The 23,655-nt window shown below is 42.6% G+C and overlaps 1 protein-coding gene across 1 annotated transcript in view; it reads left to right on the top strand.

Annotated features, from left to right (window-relative positions):
- Positions 1-23,655, top strand: part of DRC9 (dynein regulatory complex subunit 9) — a 79,477-nt gene that overhangs the window by 8,406 nt on the left and 47,416 nt on the right. Inside the window, exons 3-6 of the mRNA XM_073589295.1 lie at positions 13,619-13,866; positions 14,004-14,132; positions 15,688-15,769; positions 22,525-22,686. Coding sequence (XP_073445396.1) covers positions 13,619-13,866; positions 14,004-14,132; positions 15,688-15,769; positions 22,525-22,686 — 621 coding nt within the window. The remainder of the gene's footprint in view (positions 1-13,618; positions 13,867-14,003; positions 14,133-15,687; positions 15,770-22,524; positions 22,687-23,655) is intronic.

Here is a 23,655-nt window from a genome sequence, read left to right as displayed (position 1 = left end):
ATATCTATCTCTATACCTATCTATCTATTTATCCGTTATCTATCTCTATATCTTTTCTCTGTATCTATCTATATCTCTCTCTATATCTCTATATCTATCTCTATATCTATCTTTATATCTATAGCTATATATCTATCTCTATATCTATTTCTCTCTATATCTCTCTCTATAGCTATCTATCTATATATCTCTCTCTATATCTATATCTATCTCTATATATATCTAGTATCTCTATATCTATATCTATTTCTCTCTATATCTCTCTATATCTATCTATCTATTTATCTCTATCTCTATATCTATCTCTCTGTATATCTATCTATCTTTCTATCTCTATATCTATCTATCTTTCTCTATCTATCTATTTATCTCTATCTATCTATTTATCTCTATCTATCTATCGCTCTATCTCTATATCTATCTTTCTATCTCTACATCTATCTCTATATCTATCTTTCTATCTATCTCTATATCTATCTATATCTATCTATTATGTCTATCTAGCTTTCTCTATTATCTATATCTACCTATCTTTATATCTATCTGTTATCTCTATATTTATTATCTATCTTTATCTATCTATCTATTATCTATATCTATATCTATCTCTCTATCTATTTATCGATCTCTGTATCTATCTATCTCTATCTACCGCTCTCTCTATCTCTCTTTATATCTATATCTATCTATCTCTATATCTATCTATTATCTCTATATCTATCTATCTCTATATCTATTTCTATATCTATATCTGTTTCTCTCTATATCTCTATCTCTCTCTCTATAGCTATCTATATATTATCTCTATATCTATATCTTTATATTATCTCTATATCTATCTATCTTTATATTATCTCTATATCTATCTATCTCTATATCTATCTGTTATCTCTATATCCATATCTATCTCTATATCTATCTATCTCTATATCTATCTTTCTATCTAACACTATATCTCTATATCTATCTCTATATCTCATTATCTATCTCTATCTCTCTCTCTTTATCTATCTATTACATCTATCTATTATCTCTATTATCTATATCTATCTATCCATCTATCTAGCTATCTCTATCTATCTCTATATCTCTCTCTATATCTATCTATCTTTCTAACTCTATATCTGTCTATCTCTATACATATCTCTATATCTAGCTATTATCTCTATCTATCTCTATATCTATCTTTCTATATCTATCTATCTCTATCTATTATCTCTATATCTATCACTCTCTATATATATATCTCTATATCTATTTTTATTTATAGCCATCTATATATATTTATCTCTATATCTATCTATATATGTCTATATTATTATTATTATTATATATGTATATCTCTATCTATTATCTATCTCTATCTATTAATCTATCTATAGCTATGTATCTCTATATCTATCTATCTATCTATCTATCTATCTATCTATCTATCTATCCATTATCTATTTTCTACCTATCTATATTTCTTTCTATATCTATCTTTATATCTATCTCTATGAATCTTTCTATCTATATCTATCCATTATCTACTTTCTATCCATTATCTACTATCTATCTCTATATCTATTTCTACTTCTATCTTTCTATCTATATCTATCTAACTCTATATCTATATATCTATATAGCATTATACCCTATGAGGAGGCAGCATTATACCCTATGAGGAGGCAGCATTATACCCTATGAGGAGGCAGCATTATTCCCTATGAGGAGGCAGCATTATTCCCTATGAGGGGGGCAGTATTATACCCTATGTGGAGGCAGCATTATACCTTATGAGGAGGGCAGCATTATTCCCTATGAGGGGGGCAGTATTATACCCTATGAGGGGGTGCATTATTCCCTATGAGGGGGGCAGTATTATACCCTATGAGGGGGTGCATTATTCCCTATGAGGGGGGCAGTATTATACCCTATGAGGGGGGCAGTATTATACCCTATGAGGGGGTGCATTATTCCCTATGAGGGGGGCAGTATTATACCCTATGAGGAGGCAGCATTATTCCCTATGAGGAGGGCAGCATTATTCCCTATGAGGGGGGCAGTATTATACCCTATGAGGAGGCAGCATTATACCTTATGAGGAGGGCAGCATTATTCCCTATGAGGGGGGCAGTATTATACCCTATGAGGGGGTGCATTATTCCCTATGAGGGGGGCAGTATTATACCCTATGAGGAGGCAGCATTATACCCTATGAGGGGGTGCATTATTCCCTATGAGGGGGGCAGTATTATACCCTATGAGGGGGTGCATTATACCCTATGAGGGGGTGCATTATACCCTATGAGGGGGGCAGTATTATATTCTATGAGATGGCTGCATTATATTCTATTAGGGGTCTACATTATATTCTATGAGGGGGCTGCTTTATATTCTATGAGGGGGCTACCCCAACTCCTGCTACATAATTAAGACATGTACAACCTTATATTATACCCGGATATTAGCGTGTTTTACCGCACAATTGGTGGTCTGGTATTTAACTCTATGCAGCTACATAGTGGGCCCCAAGAATGATTTTCTCTGGTGGGCCCAAGGTGTTCCAGTCCGACGCTGGTCCCAAGGATGGAATAGTACATCTAGCGCGATCAGCTGCTAGCTGATTATCACAGCTGACACCCGGCACTAAGTGTTAGAGGCGATCACGGACCGCCTCCGACACGTTAACCCCTGGCACACTGCGATCAAACACGATCGCAGTATACCGGGGGGTTTAGGGAAGCATCGGTAGGGAGGGGGCTCCCTCCGTGCTTCCTTGAGCCCCCCGCAGCAGCGCAATGTGCAGCGCTGCTGCGGTGGCCTCCTTCCCTGCAGGTCCCCGGATCCAATATGGCGGCGGGGACCTTCGTGGGCCTGCAGGGAGCCGGCTTCCTCATGCCTGCAAAGCGCCGGCACAGCCTGTGACAGATCGCTGATCTGTCTCAGATCGCTGATCTGTCTCAGCGATCTGTGATGTGACAGATCAGCGATCTGTCACATGACAGTGATGTCCCCCCTGGGACAATGTAATAAAGTTAGAAAAAAAAGTGTAAAAATAATTTATAAAAAAATCACTAAATAAATTAAAAAAAATATATATATTCCCTAATAAATTCATTTTTTGAACATAAAAAAAACAAAACAATAAAAGTACACATATTTGGTATCGCCGCGTCCGTAACGACCCGCCCTATAAAACTGTCCCAATAGTTAACCCCTTTATTGAACCCCTTAAAAAATAAAAATAAAAAGTGAAGCAAAAAATAAAGCTTTATCATCATACCGCCGAACAAAAAGTGCAATAACGCACGATCAAAAAGACGGATATAAATATCCAAGGTACTGCTGAAAATGTCATCTTGTCACGCAAAAATCGAGCCACCACACAGCGTCATCTGCGAAAAAATAAAAAAGTTATAGCTCGCAGAATAAAGCGATGCAAAAATAATTATTTTTTATGTATAATTGTTTTCATTGCATAAAAGCGCCAAAACATAAAAAAATTACATAAGTGAGGTATCGCTGTAATCGTACTGACCCAACGAATAAAACCGCTTTATCAATTTTACCGCACGCGGAACGGTGTAAACGCACCCCCAAAAGAAATTCATCAAACGCTGGTTTTTGTTCATTCTGCATCCCAAAAATCTGAATAAAAAACTATCAAAAAATGTCACGTGCCCGAAAATGGTACCAATAAAAACGTCAACTCGTCCCGCAAAAAATAAGACCTCACATGACTCGGTGGGTCAAAATATGGAAAAATTATAGCTCTCAAAATGTGGTGATGCATAAACTATTTTTACAATAAAAAGCGTCTTGTAGTGTGCGACAGCTGCCAAAAATAAAAACCCGCCATATATAGTAAATCAAACCCCCCGTTATCACCCTCTTAGTTATGGAAAAATAATAAAGTAAAAAAAAATGTATTTATTTCCATTTTCCCATTTGGGTTGGGGTTAGGGTTGGAGTTAGAATTGGGGGGTTTCCACTGTTTTGGCACATCAGGGGCTTTCCAAACGCGACATGGTGTCCGATCTCAATTCCAGCCAAAAAAGTCAAATGGCGCTGCTTCCCTTCCGAGCTCTGCCATGCGCACAAATAGTGGTTTACCCCCACATATGAGGTATTACCGTACTCAGGACAAATTGCACAATAACTTTTGGGGTCCTGTTACTCTTGGGAAAATAAAAATTGGATGTGAAAAGATCATTTTTGTGGAAAAAATGATTTTTTAATTGTACGGCTGTATTTTATAAACTTCTGTGAAGCCCTTGGGGGTTCAAAGTGCTCACCACATAGCTAGATAAGTTCCTTGGGGGGTCTAGTTTCCAAAATGAGGTCACTTGTGGGGTTTCCACTGTTTAGGCACATCAGGGGCTCTCCAAACTTGACATGGCATCCTATCTGAATTCCAGCCAATTTTGCAGTGAAAAAGTCAAACGGCGCTCCTTCCCTTCCGAGCTCTGCCATGCACCCAAACAGTGGTTCCCCCCCACATATCAGGTATCGGCGTACTCAGGACAAATTGCACAATAACTTTTCCAGTCCATTTTCTCCTGTTACCCTTGGTAAAATAACAAAATTGAACCTGAAGCAATTTTTTTTGTGAAAAAAAGATAAATGTTCATTTTTTTTAAACATTTGAAAAATTCCTGTGAAGCACCTAAAGGGTTAATAAACTTCTTGAATCTGGTTTTGAGTACCTTGAGGGGTTCAGTTTTTAGAATGGTGTCACTTTGGGGTATTTTCTATAATATAGACCCCTCAAAGTGACTTCAAATGTGATGTGGTCCCTAAAAATAAAATGGTGTTGTAAAAATGAGAAATCGCTGGTCAACTTTTAACCCTTATAACTTCCTAACAAAAAAATATTTTGGTTCCCAAATTGTGCTGATGTAAAGTAAACATGTGGGAAATGTTACTTATTAAGTTTTTTGTGTGCCATAAGCTCTGTGATTTAAGAGCATAAAAATTCAAATTTGGAAAATTGTGAAATTTTCGCCAAATTTCCTTTTTTTTCACAAATAAACGCAAGTTATATGAATGAAATTTTACCACTAACATGAAGTACAATATGTCACGAGAAGACAGTGTCAGAATCACCGGGATCCATGGAAGCGTTCCAGAGTTATTACCTCACAAAGGGACAGTGGTCAGAATTGAAAATTTTTTTAATAAAAAAAAGTTTTTAATGTTTTCTGTGTTTTCACATGGCCTAGATTCATGAATATGTGCTGCTGTGTTCTTTTTTTTGTCTATATTATGCAGTTTTCGCAGCTTGCATGTGTTCACATTAGGAGGTGCTGATCGCTTTTGTTTGCTTATATATTATACTAGCTGAAGAGCTATAATGATTACTGTATATCTACAGGGGTTGGACAAAATAATGGAAACACCTGGAAACATCAACAAAAGTTAGTTTAATATGGTGTAGGTCCACCTTTTGTGGCGATTACAGCCTCAATATCCGAGGTATGGATTCATACAAGGTGTGAATTGTTTCCAAAGGAATTGTAGCCCATTCTTCAGTTAAAACACCCTCCAGTTCTTTGAGCGACGATGCCGGTGGAAATCGACGTCCAACTTGAATCTCTAAAATCTGACATAAATGCTCAATAATGTTGAGGTCTGGGGATTGTGGGGGCCAGATGGGATGCTCAACTTCATTACAATGTTCCTGCAGTAGCATCGGACATGGCTGGAGACACCGATCCAACCCCCCCACTAACGGGGCGATCTGCCCCCCGCCACCTACTGACGGTGGCAATCTTCCGCCGCAGTCATTATCTGCTCCCCCTCCCCTGCCCTCCACTCCCCCCGCCTTCCGATCACCGTCTCTCCCCCCTGGTACCTCCTGACTCCCCGTGTCGCTCACATTGTCCCTCCTCCCTTTTGCATGGGCGCCGCCATCTTCCAAAATGGTGGGCGCATGCGCAGTGCGTCCGTTGAATATTCCAAACGGCAGATTCCATTCATTCATATTGATCACTGTGATAAATTCTCACAGTGATCAAAATAAAAAAAATAGTAAATCACTGCCCCCCTTATCACCCCCATAGGTAGGCACAAATAATAAAATAAAGAAAATATTTTTATTTTTATTTTTCCATTAGGGTTAGGGTTAGAATTAGGGTTAGGGTTGGAATTAGGGTTAGGGTGGAATTAGGGTTAGGGTTGGAATTAGGGTGGAATTAAAGTTAGGGTTGGAATTAGGGGTGGGTTGGAATTAGGGTTAGAATTAGGGTTAGGGTTGGAATTAGGGTGGAATTAAAGTTAGGGTTGGAATTAGGGTTAGGGTTGGAATTAGGGTTAGGGTTAGAATTAGGGTTGAAATTAGGGTTAAGATTAGGGTTAGGGGTGTGTTGGGGTTAGGGTCAGGCTTGTGGTTAGAGTTATGGTTAGGGTTGGGATTAGGGTTAGGGTTGTGGTTAGGGGTGTGTTGGGGTTAGGGTTGGAGTTAGAATTGAGGGGTTTCCACTGTTTAGGCGCATCAGGGGGTCTCCAAACACGACATGGTGCCACCATTGATTCCAGCCAATTTTGCGTTCAAAAAGTCAAACGGTGCTCCCTCCCCTTCCATGCCCAGACGTGTGCCCAAACAGTGGTTAACCCCAACATATGGGGTATCAGCGTATTCAGGAATAATTGCTCAACAACTTTGGGGGTCTAATTTCTCCTGTTACCCTTGGGAAAATAAAAAATTGGAAAAAAAAATGAGTTTTTTATTTTCACGTCTCTCCGTTATAAACTTCTGTGAAGCACTTGGGGGTTCAAAGTGCTCACCACACATCTAGATAAGTTCCTTGGGGGGGTCTAGTTTCCAAAATGGGGTCATTTGTGGGGGTTTTCCACAGTTTAGTCACATCTGGGGCTCTGCAAACCTAACCCGCAGACCATTCCATCAAGTCGGCATTTCAAAACGTCACTACTTCCATTCCAAGCCCCGACGTGTGCCCAAACAGTGTTCCCCCTCCACATATGGGGTACCAGCATACTCGGGACAAACTGGACAACAACCTTTGAGGTCCAATTTATCCTGTTACTCTTGTGAAAAAAAAATTGTGGACTAAAAAAAATCATTTTTTGAGGAAAAAAAATGATTTTTTATTTTCACGGCTCTGCGTTATAAACTTCTGTGAAGCACTTGGGGGTTCAACGTGCTCACCACACATCCATATAAGTTCCTTGGGGGGGTCTAGTTTCCAAAATGGGGTCACTTGTGGGAGGTTTCCTCAGTTTAGTCACATCAGGGGCTCTGCAAACGTAACATGATGCCCACAGACCATTCCATCAAAGTCGGCATTTCAAAAAATCACTACTTCCCTTCCGAGCCCCGAAGTGCGCCCGAACAGTGGTTCCCCCCCCACATATGGGGTACCAGCGTACTCAGAACAAACTGTACAACAACTTTTGGGGTCCAATTTCTCCTGTTACCTTGTGAAAATAAAAAATTGCTGACTAAAAAAATCACTTTTTGAGGAAAAAAATGATTTTTTATTTTCACTGCTCTGTGTTATAAACTTCTGTGAAGCACCTGGGGGTTCAAAGTGCTAACTATGCATCTAGATAAGTTCCTTAGGGGGTCTAGTTTCCAAAATGGGGTCATTTGTGGGGGAGCTCCAAAGTTTAGGCACACAGGGGCTCTCCAAACACGACATGGTGTCCGCTAACGATTGGAGTTAATTTTCCTTTCAAAAAGTCAAATGGCGCTCCTTCGTTTCTGAGCCCTGCCGTGCGCCCAAACAGTGGTTTCCCCCCACATATGGGGTACCAGCGTACTTAGGACAAACTGGACAACAACTTTTGGGGTCCAATTTCTCCTGATACCCTTGGAAAAATAAAAAATAGCAGGCTACAAAATCATTTTTGAGGAAAAAAAATGATTTTTTATTTTCACGGTTCTGTGTATATAAACTTCTGTGAAGCACTTGGGGGTTCAAAGTGCTCACTACACATCTAGATAAGCTCCTTGGCGGGTCTAGTTTCAAAAATGGGGTCACTTGTGGGGGGGGTTTCTCCTGATTAGGCACATCAGGTGCTCTGCGAACGCAACAGGATGCCCGCAGAACATTCTATCAAAGTCTGCATTTCAAAATGGCGGTCTTTCCCTTCCGAGCTCTCCCATGCGTCTAAACAGTGGTTCCCCCCCACATATGGGGTATTGGTGTACTCCGGACAAATTGCACAACAACTTTTGTGATCCAATTTCTCCTGTTAGCCTTGTGAAAATAAAAATTAGCGGGCTAAAATATCATTTTTGAGGAAAAAAAATGATTTTTTATTTTCACTGCTCTGCGTTATAAACTTCTGTGAAGCACTTGGGGGTTCAAAGTGCTAACTACACATCTAGAAAAGTTCCTTAAGGGGTCTAGTTTCCAAATTGGTGTCACTTGTGGGGGTTTTCACTGTTTAGGCACACAGGGGCTCTCCAAACGCAACATGGTGTCCGCTAACGATTGGAGCTCATTTTCCATTCAAAAAGTCAAATGGCTCTCCTTCCCTTCCAGGCCCTGCCATGCGCCCAAACAGTGGTTTACAACCACATATGAGGTATCGGTGTACTCAGGAGAAATTGCCCAACAAATTTTAGGATCCATTTTATCCTTTTGCCCATGTGAAAATGAAAAAACTGGGGCTAAAAGAAAATTTTTGTGAAATTTAAGTACTTTTTTTTTACAGATCAATTTGTGAAGCACCTCGGGGTTCAAAGTGCTCACTATGCATCTAGATAAGTTCCTTTGGGGGTCTAGTTTCCAAAATGGGGTCACTTGTGGGGGACCTCCAATGTTTAGGCACACATGGGCTCTCCAAACGCGACTTGGCAACCGCTAATTATTCCAGCATATTTTCCATTCAAAAAGTCAAATGGCGCTCCCTTCTGAGCCCTGCCGTGCGCCCAATCAGTGGTTTATGACCACATATGAGATATCGGTGTACTCAGGAGAAATTGCCCAACAAATTTTAGGATCCATTTTATCCTGTTGCCAAGGTGAAAATGAAAAAATTGATGCTAAAAGAAAATTTTTGCTGGAAAAAGGTGGCTTGAAGTGTGTTCTACCAGCTATGGCCACAGTGGTATTTTATCTTCATTTATGAACAATGCCCATACCACATGCTGAGTTTTCTGCTGTGGTTACTCCTGTTTTTGGACCTTAAATCTTTATTCATTCTAATGGGTGTTTTCAATGGCATGGCTTTTTGAGCACTTTGTGCATTTATCACTTATCCATATAGGACCCCTTGACTTTTATCTTTGGGTAAGCTGCGCTCTATTATAGGTCTCACCATATTTAAATAGTTCACATTTCTTGCAAGCCACCTGAGTGCTCCCTCCTTTTTTTCAACATGACCTTGGCTTTATTGGGGTTATTTGTGTGAATTTGTCCAGATATATTTATTAATAGTGGACTGATCAGGTTTCTTTATTGATGGTATGCTATTTATATGGGTATTAGATACTTTATACACATTTAAGTCTTCTGGGATAGGGCTTTATTATGAGCCTATGTATTACATCTGTGTGTCACGTGTGACAATTTTTTAATGTTTTTAAAATGCTTTGTGTGTCTTTATATGTTTAATAAAATTTACATGTGATTTCTATGCCATGTGGTGATCCCCTCATTATAGCCTATACTTTCTCTTTGGTTGTATTGGGTTCATGTTTTCTATAGGCTAAGGTTAGGATCCCCTATAATTCGCTCTGTGGTGCCCCCTCATATTCTATTGCACTAGTGATGCGCGAATGTGCTCAGATGAGGTGTTATCCGATCATGCTCGGGTGCTGACCGAGTGACTTCAGCATGCTTGAAAAATATATTCCAGTCCCCACAGCTGCATGTCTCATGGCTGTTCAACATCCGCAACACATGCAGGGATTGCCTGTTTGTTAGACAGTCGCAACACATGCTGTCATTGCCTAACAGCTGTGAGACATGCAGGTGTGGGGACTCTAACATATTATTCAAGCATGCTCACTGAGTTAGCACACGAGCATGATCGGATAACACCTTATTTGAGCACATTCGCTTATCACTAGTTAGCACTTAATGAACACATAAAAATGCATTGTGATAAGTAGTTTCAAATTCTGATCTCAGAAGTCCATTGTTTTACACTTGGCATATCAAGTGTCTGTGTCAGACAGGGCCCTTGTTCATCTCCAGTGTTAGTAAGGCTAAGTTTCTACGATGAGTACTTGGTGCTTTTTTCTGATGTACATGCAGGTGCTTCTCACAAAATTAGAATATCATCAAAAAGTTAATTTATTTCAGTTCTTCTTTACAAAAAGTGAAACTCATTATATAGAGCAGTGCTCCCCAACCTTTCTGATTTTGAGAGCCACATCCAGCTCTGAGATATGGTCGCGAGCCACATCCAGCTCTGAAAGATGTTCGCGAGCCACATCCAGCTCTGGGAGAGGTCTGAGAGAGGGTCTCGAGCCATGTTCAGCTTTGAGAGATGATCGCGAGCCACATCCGGCTCCCACACTCCCTCACATTAGTGGCAATCAAAGCCTCTATTATAGGTATAATGACAGCCAAAGCTTTTCCACAGAAGCAATATACCAAGATCCAAGGGTTCCCACAATCCCCCCTTCAGTATTCTCCCATCAAGCACTCCCACCACACTGTGATAACCAGCTTCAAGCACCTCCTCTGACTGGTAGTGTCATTCTATCTCCAGGCTCCAGCACACCATCCTTAAATTATCTCTAAACTCCTAAGTCCAGTATATATGCATCTAGATCTGCTCTTCTGTGCTAGACTACTCACAAAATTCACCATTTTGAGATGTACTCTTCATAGCTCTTTGCTAGACCTGGAGCTAATGCACCAAGCTAGCAGATAACCGTGAGCCACAATTCATGAGATCGCAAGCCACATGTGGCTCCCGAGCTACAGGTTAGTGATCCCTGATCTAGAGTCATTACAAACACAGAGATCTATTTCAAGTGTTTATTTCTGTTAATGTTGATGATTATGTCTTACAGCCAATGAAAACCCAAAAGTCATTATCTCAGTAAATTAAGATACTTTATAACACCAGCTTGAAAAAATGATTATAAAATCCAAAATGACCTACTGAAATGTATATTCAGTAAATGCACTCAATACTTGGTCGGGGCTCCATTTGCATCAATTACTGCATCAATGCGGCGTGGCATGGAAGTGATCAGTCTGTGGCACTGCCGAGGCAATATGGAAGCCCAGGTTTCTTTGATAACAGCCTTCAGTTTTTCTGCATTGTTGGGTCTGGTGACTCTCATCTTTCTCTTGACAATACCCCATAGATTCTCTATGGGGTTAAGGTCAGACGAGTTTGCTGGTCAATCAGGCACAGTGATACTGTTGTTTTTAAACCAGGTATTGGTACTTGTGGCAGTGTGGGGACAGGTGTCAAGTCCTGCTGGAGAATTAAATTCCCAACTCAAAAAAGCTTGTCGGCAGAGGGAAGCATGAAGTGCTCTAATATTTCCTGGTAGATGGCTGCACTGACTTTGGTCTTGGTAAAACACAGTGGACCTACACCAGCAGATGACATGGCTCCCCAAACCATCACTGATTATGGAAACTTCACACTAGACCTCAAGCAGCTTGGATTGTCTGTCTCTCCACTCTTTCTCCAGACTCTGGGACCTTGATTTCCAAATGAAATGCAAAATTTACATTCATCTGAAAACTACACTTTGGACCACTGAGAACCAGTCCCGTTCTTTTTCTCCTTGGCCCAGGTTAGACACTTCTGGCATTGTCTATTGCTCATGAGTGGCTTGAAACAAGGAATTCAACACTTGTAGCCCATGTCCTGGATACATCTGTGTGTGGTGGCTCTTCAAGCAATGACTCCAGCAGCAGTCCAATCCTTGTGAATCTCCCCCAAATTTTTAAATGGTCATTTCTTAATCCTTTCAAGGCTGCAGTTACCACAGTTGCTTGTGCACCTTTTTCTACCACACTTTTTCATTTCACTCAACTTTCCATTAATATGCTTCGATACATACAACACTCTGAACAGCAAGCTACTTTAGCAATGACCTTTAGTGGCTTACCCTCCTTGTGGAGTGTGTCAATGACTGCCTTCTGCACATCTGTCAAGTCACCAGTCTTCCCCATGATTGTGGAGCCTACTTAAACAGACTGAGGTACCTTTTTAAACTTTTAAGGGCCTTTTACACATAGCGATACATATTTTGTGACGCAACAGCGATATCGGTAGCGATATCGCTACATGTGACACTTACCTCCCACCGGCCCCCCCGCTGGCTATCGTTGATCGCGCGAGATCGTCCTGGTCCATTTCTCGTTGTCTGCTTCCTGCTGGCGCCGACGAGCGACTCCTTGGACGCGGGAGGAAGTCGTCATCAGAGCTGCCGTCTGACAGGTAAGTAACGGCCGCCGACCGCTGCTGTATCGCTGGTGAGATCTGCCTGTTTGGCAGCTCACTAGCAACCATTTAGCAATGCACCGGCGATCCTGACCAGGTCGTATCGTTGTCGGGATCGCTGGTGCATCGCTAAATGTAACGGAACCTTTAGAAAGCCTTTGCAGGTGTTTTTGTTTATTCTAATTTACTAAGATAATGACTTTTGAGTTTTCATTGGCTGTGAGCCATAATCATCATTAGCAGAAAAAATCAACTGAAATAGATAACTCCGTTTGTAATGACTCTATATAATATAGGAGTTTCACTTTTTGTATTGCAGAACTGAAATAAATTAGCTTTTTGATGATGTTTTAATTTTGTGAGAAGCACCTGTATGTGTGTGCAAAATTGCAGCGTGTTACATTTTCAGCAGAGTTATAAAAATTTCATGCCCACTGACTTTTTTTTTTAAACACAGTATAAAATGACCTATGGTGCAATTTTGAAATCCACAACATGTCAGTTTCACTTTCAGTAACTATACGTTTTATTTGCGGATTTTACTCAGAGATTTAAATGAGATGTGGAAAAACCGCAGATAAAATATGCATATTCAATTTTATTGCATTTTCACCGTGGATATGCAGTAAAGACACAAGTGATCATTTTTCCCACGATCAGGTTTTGGTAAGTTTTTGCCGCTGCTTATTTTTAAAGAAATGCAAGTAATTCATCTTACTTAATAAACGGAATCTGTCCCCCCTGGGACGTATATGACCTATTAATATGGAAATACAGGTAATGGAAATGTTAAACTAGTCCTACTTTTATGCCTCATATTAATGGTCTTGTTGTTATGAAATGTTATATATTCTGTCTTTATACTAATGATTTCTTCCAGTCTCGTGCGGAGCATAGAAGAAATCTCTACCCCACTCCCATGCACATCAGTTATGGCCCTGTAATCCCGCAACTCATTCTCTTCAGCATCAAAAACACTCAAAATGGAAACTTAGCCTAAGGCTACGTTCACACATTCAGTATTTGGCCAGTATTTCACATCGGTATTTATAAGCCAAAATCAGAAGTGAAATAATCGGAGGAAAAGTATAATAGAAACACGTCACCACTTGTGCATTTCTCATCCACTCCTGGTTTTGGCTTACAAATACTGATGTAAAATATTGACCAAATACTGAACGTGTGACCGTGGCTTAATAGTATGTAACAGACACTGCATGATCACTTGTATTTCTCCTCTTAGATTGTCGGAAGTGAACTTGGTAAAATTTTGAAGACTCAGAGACAAATAGAGGGAAATTTTGAAGACTTGATGGGGACACGTGCAGACATCCTGCTATCACCACCTCCCCTGTTAAGCAAGTTGCAGGATCTGAAGGTGGAGGTGCATGAAACTAGTGAAAAGCTGAAAATGAGCAATGTTCAGTTCACAAAGGCTGTGAGACAAAGCCCTTTAACTTCGGACAACCTAAAGAAAGTCCAGGCGGACAGGTAAGGATCTGATTCACAGCCCTCTATGTTCTGCTGTTACCACCTGACCAGAAGCTCCATTATTATCATTATTAATCTTACCACCTGCTATATTAATGCAGATGTTCTGTGTTATAACTTAGCTCTTTGTCTTACAGACAATTTGCAGCAGATATCATTGCAAATATGTTAATGGAATTGGAGACCTCTGGATCGTTTCTGAGTCTTGAGCGTGCAGTGGCAATTGAGAAGGAGAAAAAGGAAGACCTGTACCATATAATAGAAAGGTGATACTTGGTGTAAGCCTTCTATTGTAGCCCTGGAGATAGATCACCTAGAACAAACATTGTACTACATAACATGGAATGGGTATAACACATGGATACACCCAGTGGCATAACTAGAGTCCTATGGGCCCTGGTGAAAGATTTGGATATATATATCCTGGTAGATATATCCCTTATCATGTGCCCCACGTCGGTATATATCATCCATCCTGGTATATATGTCCCTTATCCTGGGCCCCATCCTGGTATATCCCCCATCCTGCTATATGTCCCTTATCATGGACCCCATTCTGGTATATATGCCATCCCCTATCCTGGGCCCCTTGCTTGTGTGTATATATATATATATATATTTATATATATGTGTGTATGTGTAATATATATACACACTACAGACCAAAAGTTTGGACACACCTCATTCAAAGAGTTTTCTTTATTTTCATGACTATGAAAATTGTTGATTCATTCTGAAGGCATCAAAACTATGAATTATGGAATGTGGAATTATATAATTAACAAAAAAGTGTGAAACAACTGAAAATATGTCTTATATTCTAGATTCTTCAAAGTAGCCACCTTTTGCTTTGATTACTGCTTTGCACACTCTTGGCATTCTCTTGATGAGCTTCAAGAGGTAGTCACCGGAAATGGTTTTCACTTCACTGGTGTGCCCTGTCAGGTTTAATAAATGGGATTTCTTGCCTTATAAATGGGGTTGGGACCATCAGTTGTGTTGTGCAGAAGTCTGGTGGATACACAACTGATAGTCCTACTGAATAGACTGTCAGAATTTGTATTATGGCAAGAAAAAAGCAGCTAAGTAAAGAAAAACGAGTGGCCATCATTACTTTAAGAAATGAAGGTCAGTCAGTCCGAAAAATTGGGAAAACTTTCAAAGTGTCCCCAAGTGCAGTGACAAAAACCATCAAGCGCTACAAAGAAACTGGCTCACATGAGGACCGCCCCAGGAAAGGAAGACCTCCCATCCTGGTATAAGTCCCACATTCTGCTGCTGTTTTTTAATGTATAGGAAGCAATAAACAATTATACTTTCCTTCCCTCCGCTGCTCTGCCTCGCAGTGTCCTCTTCTGAAGTCTGCAGCTGATTTCAGCTTGCAAGTGACAAGAGTGCATAATGTCACTGCCATGTGCTTAGTCACGTGCACAGTGACGTCAGCTGCTGGCTTCTGATTGGCGTGAAGCGTGTATTGCCGCACACGGAACTGACGGGTCTGTATGCGCCGCAATATGCTTCAACTGGATGTGCATCCTTGGACACACATCCAGTTGAAATTTCTGCTGGCGTCGGTGTGCCCCCGCCAGCACTGGCCCAGTCGCGACCTCTGTGATCACGATTGTTACACTCCTGGGTACACCTGTGACGGTGGCCATGGATGATATGCTAAATGCCAATGGCAGTGGGAATCTGAATTAAATATAAGCGCATAACATTATGTCATTGACCTATTTCATAGATTATTCAAAACCTGTACATTTCCTAATCCTAATATGGCTCATTAGCGACAGTATGTATAACATCACTATTCTTCCACAGAGAACAGGAGGGCAGAAAAAAGATCAAATTGCTACAGAAGCAGTTACAGGATGTAAAACAAGAGAAGAAGGTGGAATTACAGGTAAAAAAGGGCTTTTTATATAGCATTATATGATTCTTTTTTCATGGCAAATAAAATGTAGGATTATAATTGATCTGAAATGCATTGCATATCTACTATCTGTGTCTTGTTCATATGGTGTGTGAAATATTCAATAAAACTATCCCTTATTTTATTTGGATCCCGGTAGCTGGATGTTACGGTACTGTCATGTCGGACGCTATTCACACCACAGCGTCCGGCAGGCAGAGGTAGTTTCACCTCCGTCCACTTGTCATGTCGGACGCTATTCACACCACAGCGTCCGGCAGGCAGAGGTAGTTTCACCTCCATCCACTTGTCATGTCGGACGCTATTCACACCACAGCGTCCGGCAGGCAGAGGTAGTTCCACCTCCGTCCACTATAGCCTCAGTGGCGCCGGCTTGATTTTCTCAGGCTATCGGGGGTTAATCTAGCTGGAGATCATGTTGGATGTTTGGTCACGCCCACGGTCTTTAAATAGCTGTGCTGGCCTATGGGCGTCGCCGATTATAGCTTGTGTTTCATACCAAGTGGTTCCGGTCTGGAGTGGAGGTGTTGGAGAGAGAGAGATTCGTATCTGGTGGCGTATGATCCGTTGTTACCTTTTCGCCTTCCCATATTTGTGTTTTGTTGTGCCCTGTTCACATTACTGTATAGTCCTGTGTGTATGCGGCGCGGTGCAGTTTAAGTTCTCCCTGTCTGTCATTATTGTGTGGGGCTTTGGTGGTTTGTCTCCTCACTGGGTGGAGGGTGGAGGGTTAAGCTTAGGGCTGAGCAGGAGATAAGGAAAGGTTGGAGGCTCAGGCATTTGCACCATCAGCAAAAACCCTGGGTTGAGGGTCAGACAGGGTTTCCCCTAGTTAAAGGGACACCACAGGGGCCCCGGGTATTTCAGCCTTAGTTGACCTAAGCCCCGCGTGACATTATAATCGGCCTACATTTTTCAGGAGTCCATGGATCCCATGGATTCCATAACCCACCAGTTGGCGGCGCTGTCCTTACAGGTCTCCGAGTTGAAAGGGGCAGTTCAGCAGCAGGGCCTGGTAGTAGCGAAGGTGCAAACGGCATCTGCAGGTATCGGTGCAGAGCCGAAGATCCCGCTGCCAGAACGATTCTCAGGGGAATGCAGCAAATTTGTCATATTTCGGGAGGCCTGCAAGTTATACTTCCGCATGCGCCCTATCTCCTCAGGTAATGAGGCTCAGCGGGTGGGTCTGGTGTTATCATTACTGAGTGGTGACCCCCAAGCATGGGCATTTTCCTTACCAGCTGACTCTGCTACATTTCATTCTGTTGATAATGTTTTTTCTGCACTCGGGCTCATTTATGATGATCCTGACAGATTGGCTCTAGCGGAATCTAAAATCCGCGCCCTCCGCCAGGGGGAGCGCTTGGCGGAGGACTATTGTTCGGAATTTCGCCATTGGGCAGTAGACACACAGTGGAACGACCCAGCGCTGCGGAGCCAGTTTATTCATGGGGTATCAGGGAACGTTAAACAGGCCCTCTTGATGTATGAGACTCCTGCATCGTTGGAGTCTGCCATGAGTTTGGTTATACGTATTGATCGCCGTTTGCGTCAGGGGCGCTACCCCTGGGGGAAAGCAGAGAGGCAAGTGTGGTTGCTGCAGGTGAGCCCACTGAACCTATGCAAATTGCGGGGGTGTCACAGGTTAAGCGTCGCGTTCCTGGGTTCAGGAAGCCCGGAGCATGTTTTTACTGTGGTAAAAGAAATCATTATGTTAACGCTTGTCCTGTGCTACCGAAGAAGGTCACACCGGCGGAAAACTGTTAAGCTCAGAGGGTATGGAGGAGGCCCAACTGAGCGTATGCATATCCTCCATGATGGTATCTCAATGTATGCTCCCTGCCAAGGTTATTATCGCGGGCAGAGAGCTACCAATAGTGTTTGTGGATAGCGGTTCCGCCACCAATCTCATAGATGAGGAGTTTGCATGCACTGCCGGGTTTAAGATCGAAAAACTCCCTCATCCCATTCAGGTGGTTACCATTAATGCTGCTCCCCTCCCACAAGGGGAGACTACGGAGTTTGTGGCTGAGGTGAAACTCCACATTGGGGTCCTACATTCTGAGTGGGTTACATGTAGGGTCCTCCGTAATCTCCCAGCACAAATGGTCCTGGGTTTTCCATGGTTGTCCAGGCACAACCCGGTGATTGATTGGAAAACTCAGGACATAGTCCAATGGAGTGGTTTCTGCCAGGACAATTGCTTGGCCACATGTGTGTCCGCCATGACGTCCAGCCTTCCGGAGGCTTTGCAGTATTTCGCGGATGTATTCTCTGAGAGGGGTTGCTCAGAACTGCCTCCACATCGAGCCTATGACTGTGTGATTAGGTTAAAACCCGGGGCCAAATTACCTAAGGCCAGGATGTTTAATATTTCTGGTCCAGAGAGACAAGCTCTGAAAGACTACATCGCGGAGAGTCTGAGCAAAGGACACATCCGGCCTTCGTCCTCGCCTGTAGCAGCGGGGTTTTTCTTCATTAAGAAGAAAGATGGGGGGTTACGCCCGTGTCTGGATTTCCGGGAGTTAAACCAGATTACGATCCGTGATCCCTACCCGATGCCTTTGATCCCTGATTTGTTCAACCAGGTGGCGGGGGTGAAGTGGTTTTCCAAGCTTGACCTCAGGGGGGCGTATAATCTCATAAGGGTCCGTCAGGGGGATGAGTGGAAGACGGCGTTTAACACTCCTGAGGGTCATTTTGAGAGCCTGGTTATGCCATTTGGGTTGACAACCGCGCCTGCTGTTTTCCAACATTTTATTAATGATGTATTTGCTCATGTCCTGGGGAGATTTGTGATTGTATACCTCATTTATTCGAGAGACCGGGACACTCATTTAGAGCATGTCAGGCAGGTGTTACAGTTGCTCCGGGAGAATAAGCTCTATGCTAAGCTGGAAAAATGCTTATTTTTTGTTCAGGAATTGCCTTTTTTGGGTTATATTGTCGCCGCCGCAGGGTTTAAAATGGACACCGCGAAGGTGCAAGCGGTGCTGCAATGGGAAAGGCCTGATAATCTGAAAGCGCTCCAGCGGTTCCTTGGGTTTGCTAATTATTATAGGAAATTTATAAAACACTTTTCTACTATAGCCAAACCGCTCACGGACATGACAAAAAAAGGTACCGATCTGGCTAGCTGGTCTGAGGTGGCGATACGTGCATTTGAGCGTCTGAAGAACAGTTTTGCTTCAGCCCCCATTCTGGTGCAACCGGACGTGTTTAAACCTTTTGTGGTGGAGGTTGATGCGTCTGAGGTGGGAGTGGGGGCAGTACTGTCACAGGGCTCGTCCTTGAGCGATATGCATCCATGCGCCTACTTCTCCAAGAAGCTGTCGCCGGCCGAACGGAATTATGATATCGGCAACAGGGAGTTGTTGGCCATCAAATTGGCTTTTGAGGAATGGCGACACTTCTTGGAGGGGGCGGCTCACCAGGTCACAGTCATCACCGACCATAAGAACCTGCTCTATCTGGAGTCGGCCAAGCGTCTGTCTCCTAGGCAGGCTCGCTGGGCATTGTTTTTTACACGTTTCAATTTTCTGGTGACTTACCGTCCCGGGGCTAAAAACACCAAGGCGGATGCCTTGTCCAGGTGTTTTCCGGGGGAGAACCTTGGGAAGAGCCGGTACCCATCCTCCAGGAAGGTGTAGTGGTCTCGGCTCTCACGACTGAGGTAGAGGCGGAGATTGCCGAGGCCCAAGAGGAGGTACCGCCAGGACTTCCCGCCAACAAATCATTTGTACCCCTTCATCTTCGTCTTAAGGTGTTGAGGGAACACCACGACTCAGTACTGGCTGGTCATCCAGGGGTTAAGGGCACCTTAGAGCTGGTATCGCGTCATTTCTGGTGGCCCAAAATCCGGCAGGACGTGGTCTCGTACGTGGCAGCTTGCATCACGTGCGCTAGGGCCAAGTTTGGGGATCAAGTTGTCACATTCATCGGCGTTTCATCCACAGTCAAATGGTCAAACTGAGCGCATGAACCAAAATCTGGAGCAGTATTTACGATGCTTTGTGTCCGACAACCAAGAGGAGTGGTCTACTTTCCTTCCTCTGGCCGAGTTCGCGTTAAATAATCACCGCCAAGAGTCATCGGGAGAGTCTCCGTTCTTTTGTGTTTACGGTTAACATCCTCAATTTTGTACCTTACGTCAGGGTGACTCGGGGGGGCGTCCCAGAGGAGGACCAGCTAGGAGCTCAATTATCATCGGTCTGGAGGAGGGTGAAACAGCGATTGTTGAGCATGAGTGCGAGGTACAAACGGGTGGCTGACAGACGCGTGCCAGGTCCGGACCTGTGTGTGGGTGAATGGGTGTGGTTAGCGACTAAAAACATAAAACTCAAAATTCCATCTTTAAAATTGGGTCCAAGATTTATTGGGCCTTTTAAGATTGCTGTCATCATTAACCCAGTTGCTTATCGGTTGGAACTTCCTGCGATATACAAGATACACAACGTGTTTCACAGGGCTTTATTGAAAAAGGTGGTAGGCTCTGTGGACACGACGCCGATGCCACCTCCGGTCATGGTGGATGGAGATTTAGAGTTTGAGGTCTCCAAGGTAGTGGACTCTCGAGTAGTGCGCCGTACTCTTCAGTATTTGGTACACTGGCGGGGGTATGGTCCGGAGGAGAGGTCTTGGGTACCAGCCTCGGACATACATGCGGATCGGCTGGTCAGTTCTTTTCACCGTCGTCATCCGGACAAGCCGGGTCCTATGAGTCTTGTGGGCCCTGGGGTCCCTCGTAGAAGACGGGGTACTGTCATGTCGGACGCTATTCACACCACAGCGTCCGGCAGGCAGAGGTAGTTCCACCTCCGTCCACTATAGCCTCAGTTGCGCCGGCTTGATTTTCTCAGGCTATCGGGGGTTAATCTAGCTGGAGATCAGGTTGGATGTTTGGTCATGCCCACGGTCTTTAAATAGTTGTGCTGGCCTATGGGCGTCGCCGATTATAGCTTGTGTTTCATACCAAGTGGTTCCGGTCTGGAGTGGAGGTGTTGGAGAGAGAGAGATTCGTATCTGGTGGCGTATGATCCGTTGTTACCTTTTCACCTTCCTATATTTGTGTTTTGTTGTGCCCTGTTCACATTACTGTATAGTCCTGTGTGTATATGCGGCGCGGTGCAGTTTAAGTTCTCCCTGTCTGTCATTATTGTGTGGGGCTTTGGTGGTTTGTCTCCTCACTGGGTGGAGGGTGGAGGGTTAAGCTTAGGGCTGAGCAGGAGATAAGGAAAGGTTGGAGGCTCAGGCATTTGCACCATCAGCAAAAACCCTGGGTTGAGGGTCAGACAGGGTTTCCCCTAGTTAAAGGGACACCACAGGGGCCCCGGGTATTTCAGCCTTAGTTGACCTAAGCCCCGCGTGACAGGTACTTTGTTTTCCTACTTCTATAGCACCACTATATTGTACAGTGCTTTACAAGCAACATCAGACATCACTGTCTCTGTTGGGGCTCATAATATAAATTCCTTATCAGTATGTCTTTAAAGTGTGGGAGGAAACCGGGGCACCCAGAGGAAACCCACGCAAACACAGGGAGAACATACAAACTTCTTGCAGAGTGTTTTAGTGTGATTTAAACATGTCGTATTTAACGGTTTTCTGACTGTAACAACTGATCATTAGTGCTCTAAAGCCAAACTCACCTCTCCGTATAGAGACTATGGTGGACGGACTGGCCAAAGGCTCTCCCAACCCGAATTCAACAGCCTACGTATTATACATTGGCTTGTAAAAATTTGGGCACCCCTGGTCAAAATTACTCTTATGAACAGTTATGCAAGTTGAAGATTAAATAATCTCTAAATTGCTAAAGATGACACATTTACTTTGCATTTTAGGCAAAAAAAACGTCATTTTGTAAATTTTAAAAGATATAAAGAGGAAAACGGGCCAAAGCAAAAGTTTGGGCACCCTACATGGTTAGTACCTAGTAGCACCACCTTTTGAAAGTCTCACGGCTTGTATACGCTTTTTGTAGCCAGTTTAGAGTCTTTCAATTCTTATTTGAGGTATCTTCATCCATTCTTCCATGGAAAATTCTTCCTGTTCTGTGATATTCCTGGATCGTGTTGCATGCACTGCTATTTTGAGGTCTAGCCACAGATTTTCAATGATGTTCAGATGAGGGGACTGTGAGGGCCATTGTAAAACCTTCACCTTGCGCCTTTTGAGGTAGTCTATTGTGGATTTTGACTTGTGTTTAGGATAATTCATTATCCATTTGTAGAAGCCATCCTCTTTTCATCTTCAGCTTTTTACAGATGATGTTAAACTTGCATCAAGAATTTTTTGAAATTTCATTGAATCCTTTCTTCCCTCTACCTGGGAAATGTTCCCCTTGCCATTGGCTGCAACACAACCCCAAAGCATGATTGATCCACCCCCATGCTTAATAGTTGCCGAGATGTTCTTTTCCTGAAATTCTGTGCCCTTTTTTCTTCATACATACCTTTGATTATTGTGGCCAAAGAGTTCTGTTTTAACCTCATCGGTCCACAGGACTTGTTTCGAAAATGCATCAGGCTTATTTAGATGTTCTTTTGCATACTTCTGATGCTGAATTTTATGGTGAGGACGCAGGGGAGGTTTCACAACTCCAGAGTCTGCTAATTCTGAAGGTCTTTTGCAGTCAAGCGGGGATTCTGATCATAGGTGTTCTAAACAGAACTAAGGAAAAACGTTGTTTTTGCAAACATAACTCTTGTTTTCTGTCCTCCCAGAGCCGCACTGAACTAATTGCACACTTAAAGGATCAACTACAGGAGATGAAAGCTAAAACCAGCATGGAAGGCAAATATGTGAAGAAGGACACTGAACTTCAAGTGTCTCAGACACAGAAAAAGTGCAACACAGCAGAGTGCGACCTGCTGATGGAGGTCCAGGTGCAGGAAATAACTTACCAAAATACTTTTCAAGTTACTACAGTCCCATTTAGGTGGGCCAGTAATCAAATGTTTGTCCTGCCTTTGTGAACATTCTGCCGATCACCTGGGGTATGAAGAAAATGCTCATTCATCATTTATGCCAGCATAAAAATTATTATTTTTGACAGGGAATGTTGTGCCAACAACATGGTACTGTATGGGGACTGAATGATCGTTCTTCCTCATACAATTTTTGTCAGCATGTAGTACACAAGCACCGATTGACTTGACTATAGTTAATCATGGCTCATTAATAAAGTGCCATGGAATAAATGGCGCTATAATAATAATAAATAATAATAAACCAAATCTGTCCATCTAATTGGGCCTTCTGTCGTTATACTGGAAGTATTCTGTAAAATAAGTACATACCAACCAAAACTATTACTGAAAAATACAAGACATTTCCACCCAAATTAAGTCAGGATCCAGGAATAAATAAATCTACACTTTTGAACATAAGATCTTGAGATGCTTATGGCATTCAATTTTTTTTTTATTTCCAGATCACTACTAAAACGTCAATTGCTCCCTATAACGTGAGAGTGTTGGAATGACAACTATTTAGAACAAAACCACCTGAAAAAGCACCCAGAAAACACACAAAAGACTGAACATGTGTATTTCTAGCAAAAAAATAACTTCAGTCTTTTGATCATCTTTTAGTTGCCTCAGGTTTCCAAAGACGCCAAGCAGTTACAATAAGTGAAGTGACCATTCTTCAGGCGACTTCTGCTTGGATGATATTGACTAGTTTATATATTCAAGTACTATAAAATAATTTAAAAAAGTCAATGGGAAGGCTCAAAAGATGTCCGAATATATGCTTGTGCGTCATTTTGGGCACCGTGTTAGCGGTTTTTGTTACAATAACTGCTAGCAGTTTCTACATTGTTGGATGGCGTTTAGCTATCCGAAAAATGCAGC

The sequence above is a fragment of the Dendrobates tinctorius genome, unplaced genomic scaffold, assembly GCF_039654945.1.
Source record: "Dendrobates tinctorius isolate UK_male_01 unplaced genomic scaffold, ASM3965494v1 ptg000107l, whole genome shotgun sequence".
NCBI lineage: Eukaryota > Metazoa > Chordata > Amphibia > Anura > Dendrobatidae > Dendrobates > Dendrobates tinctorius.
Note: the sequence above shows the minus strand (reverse complement) of the source record. Positions and strands in the feature narration are given on the sequence as shown.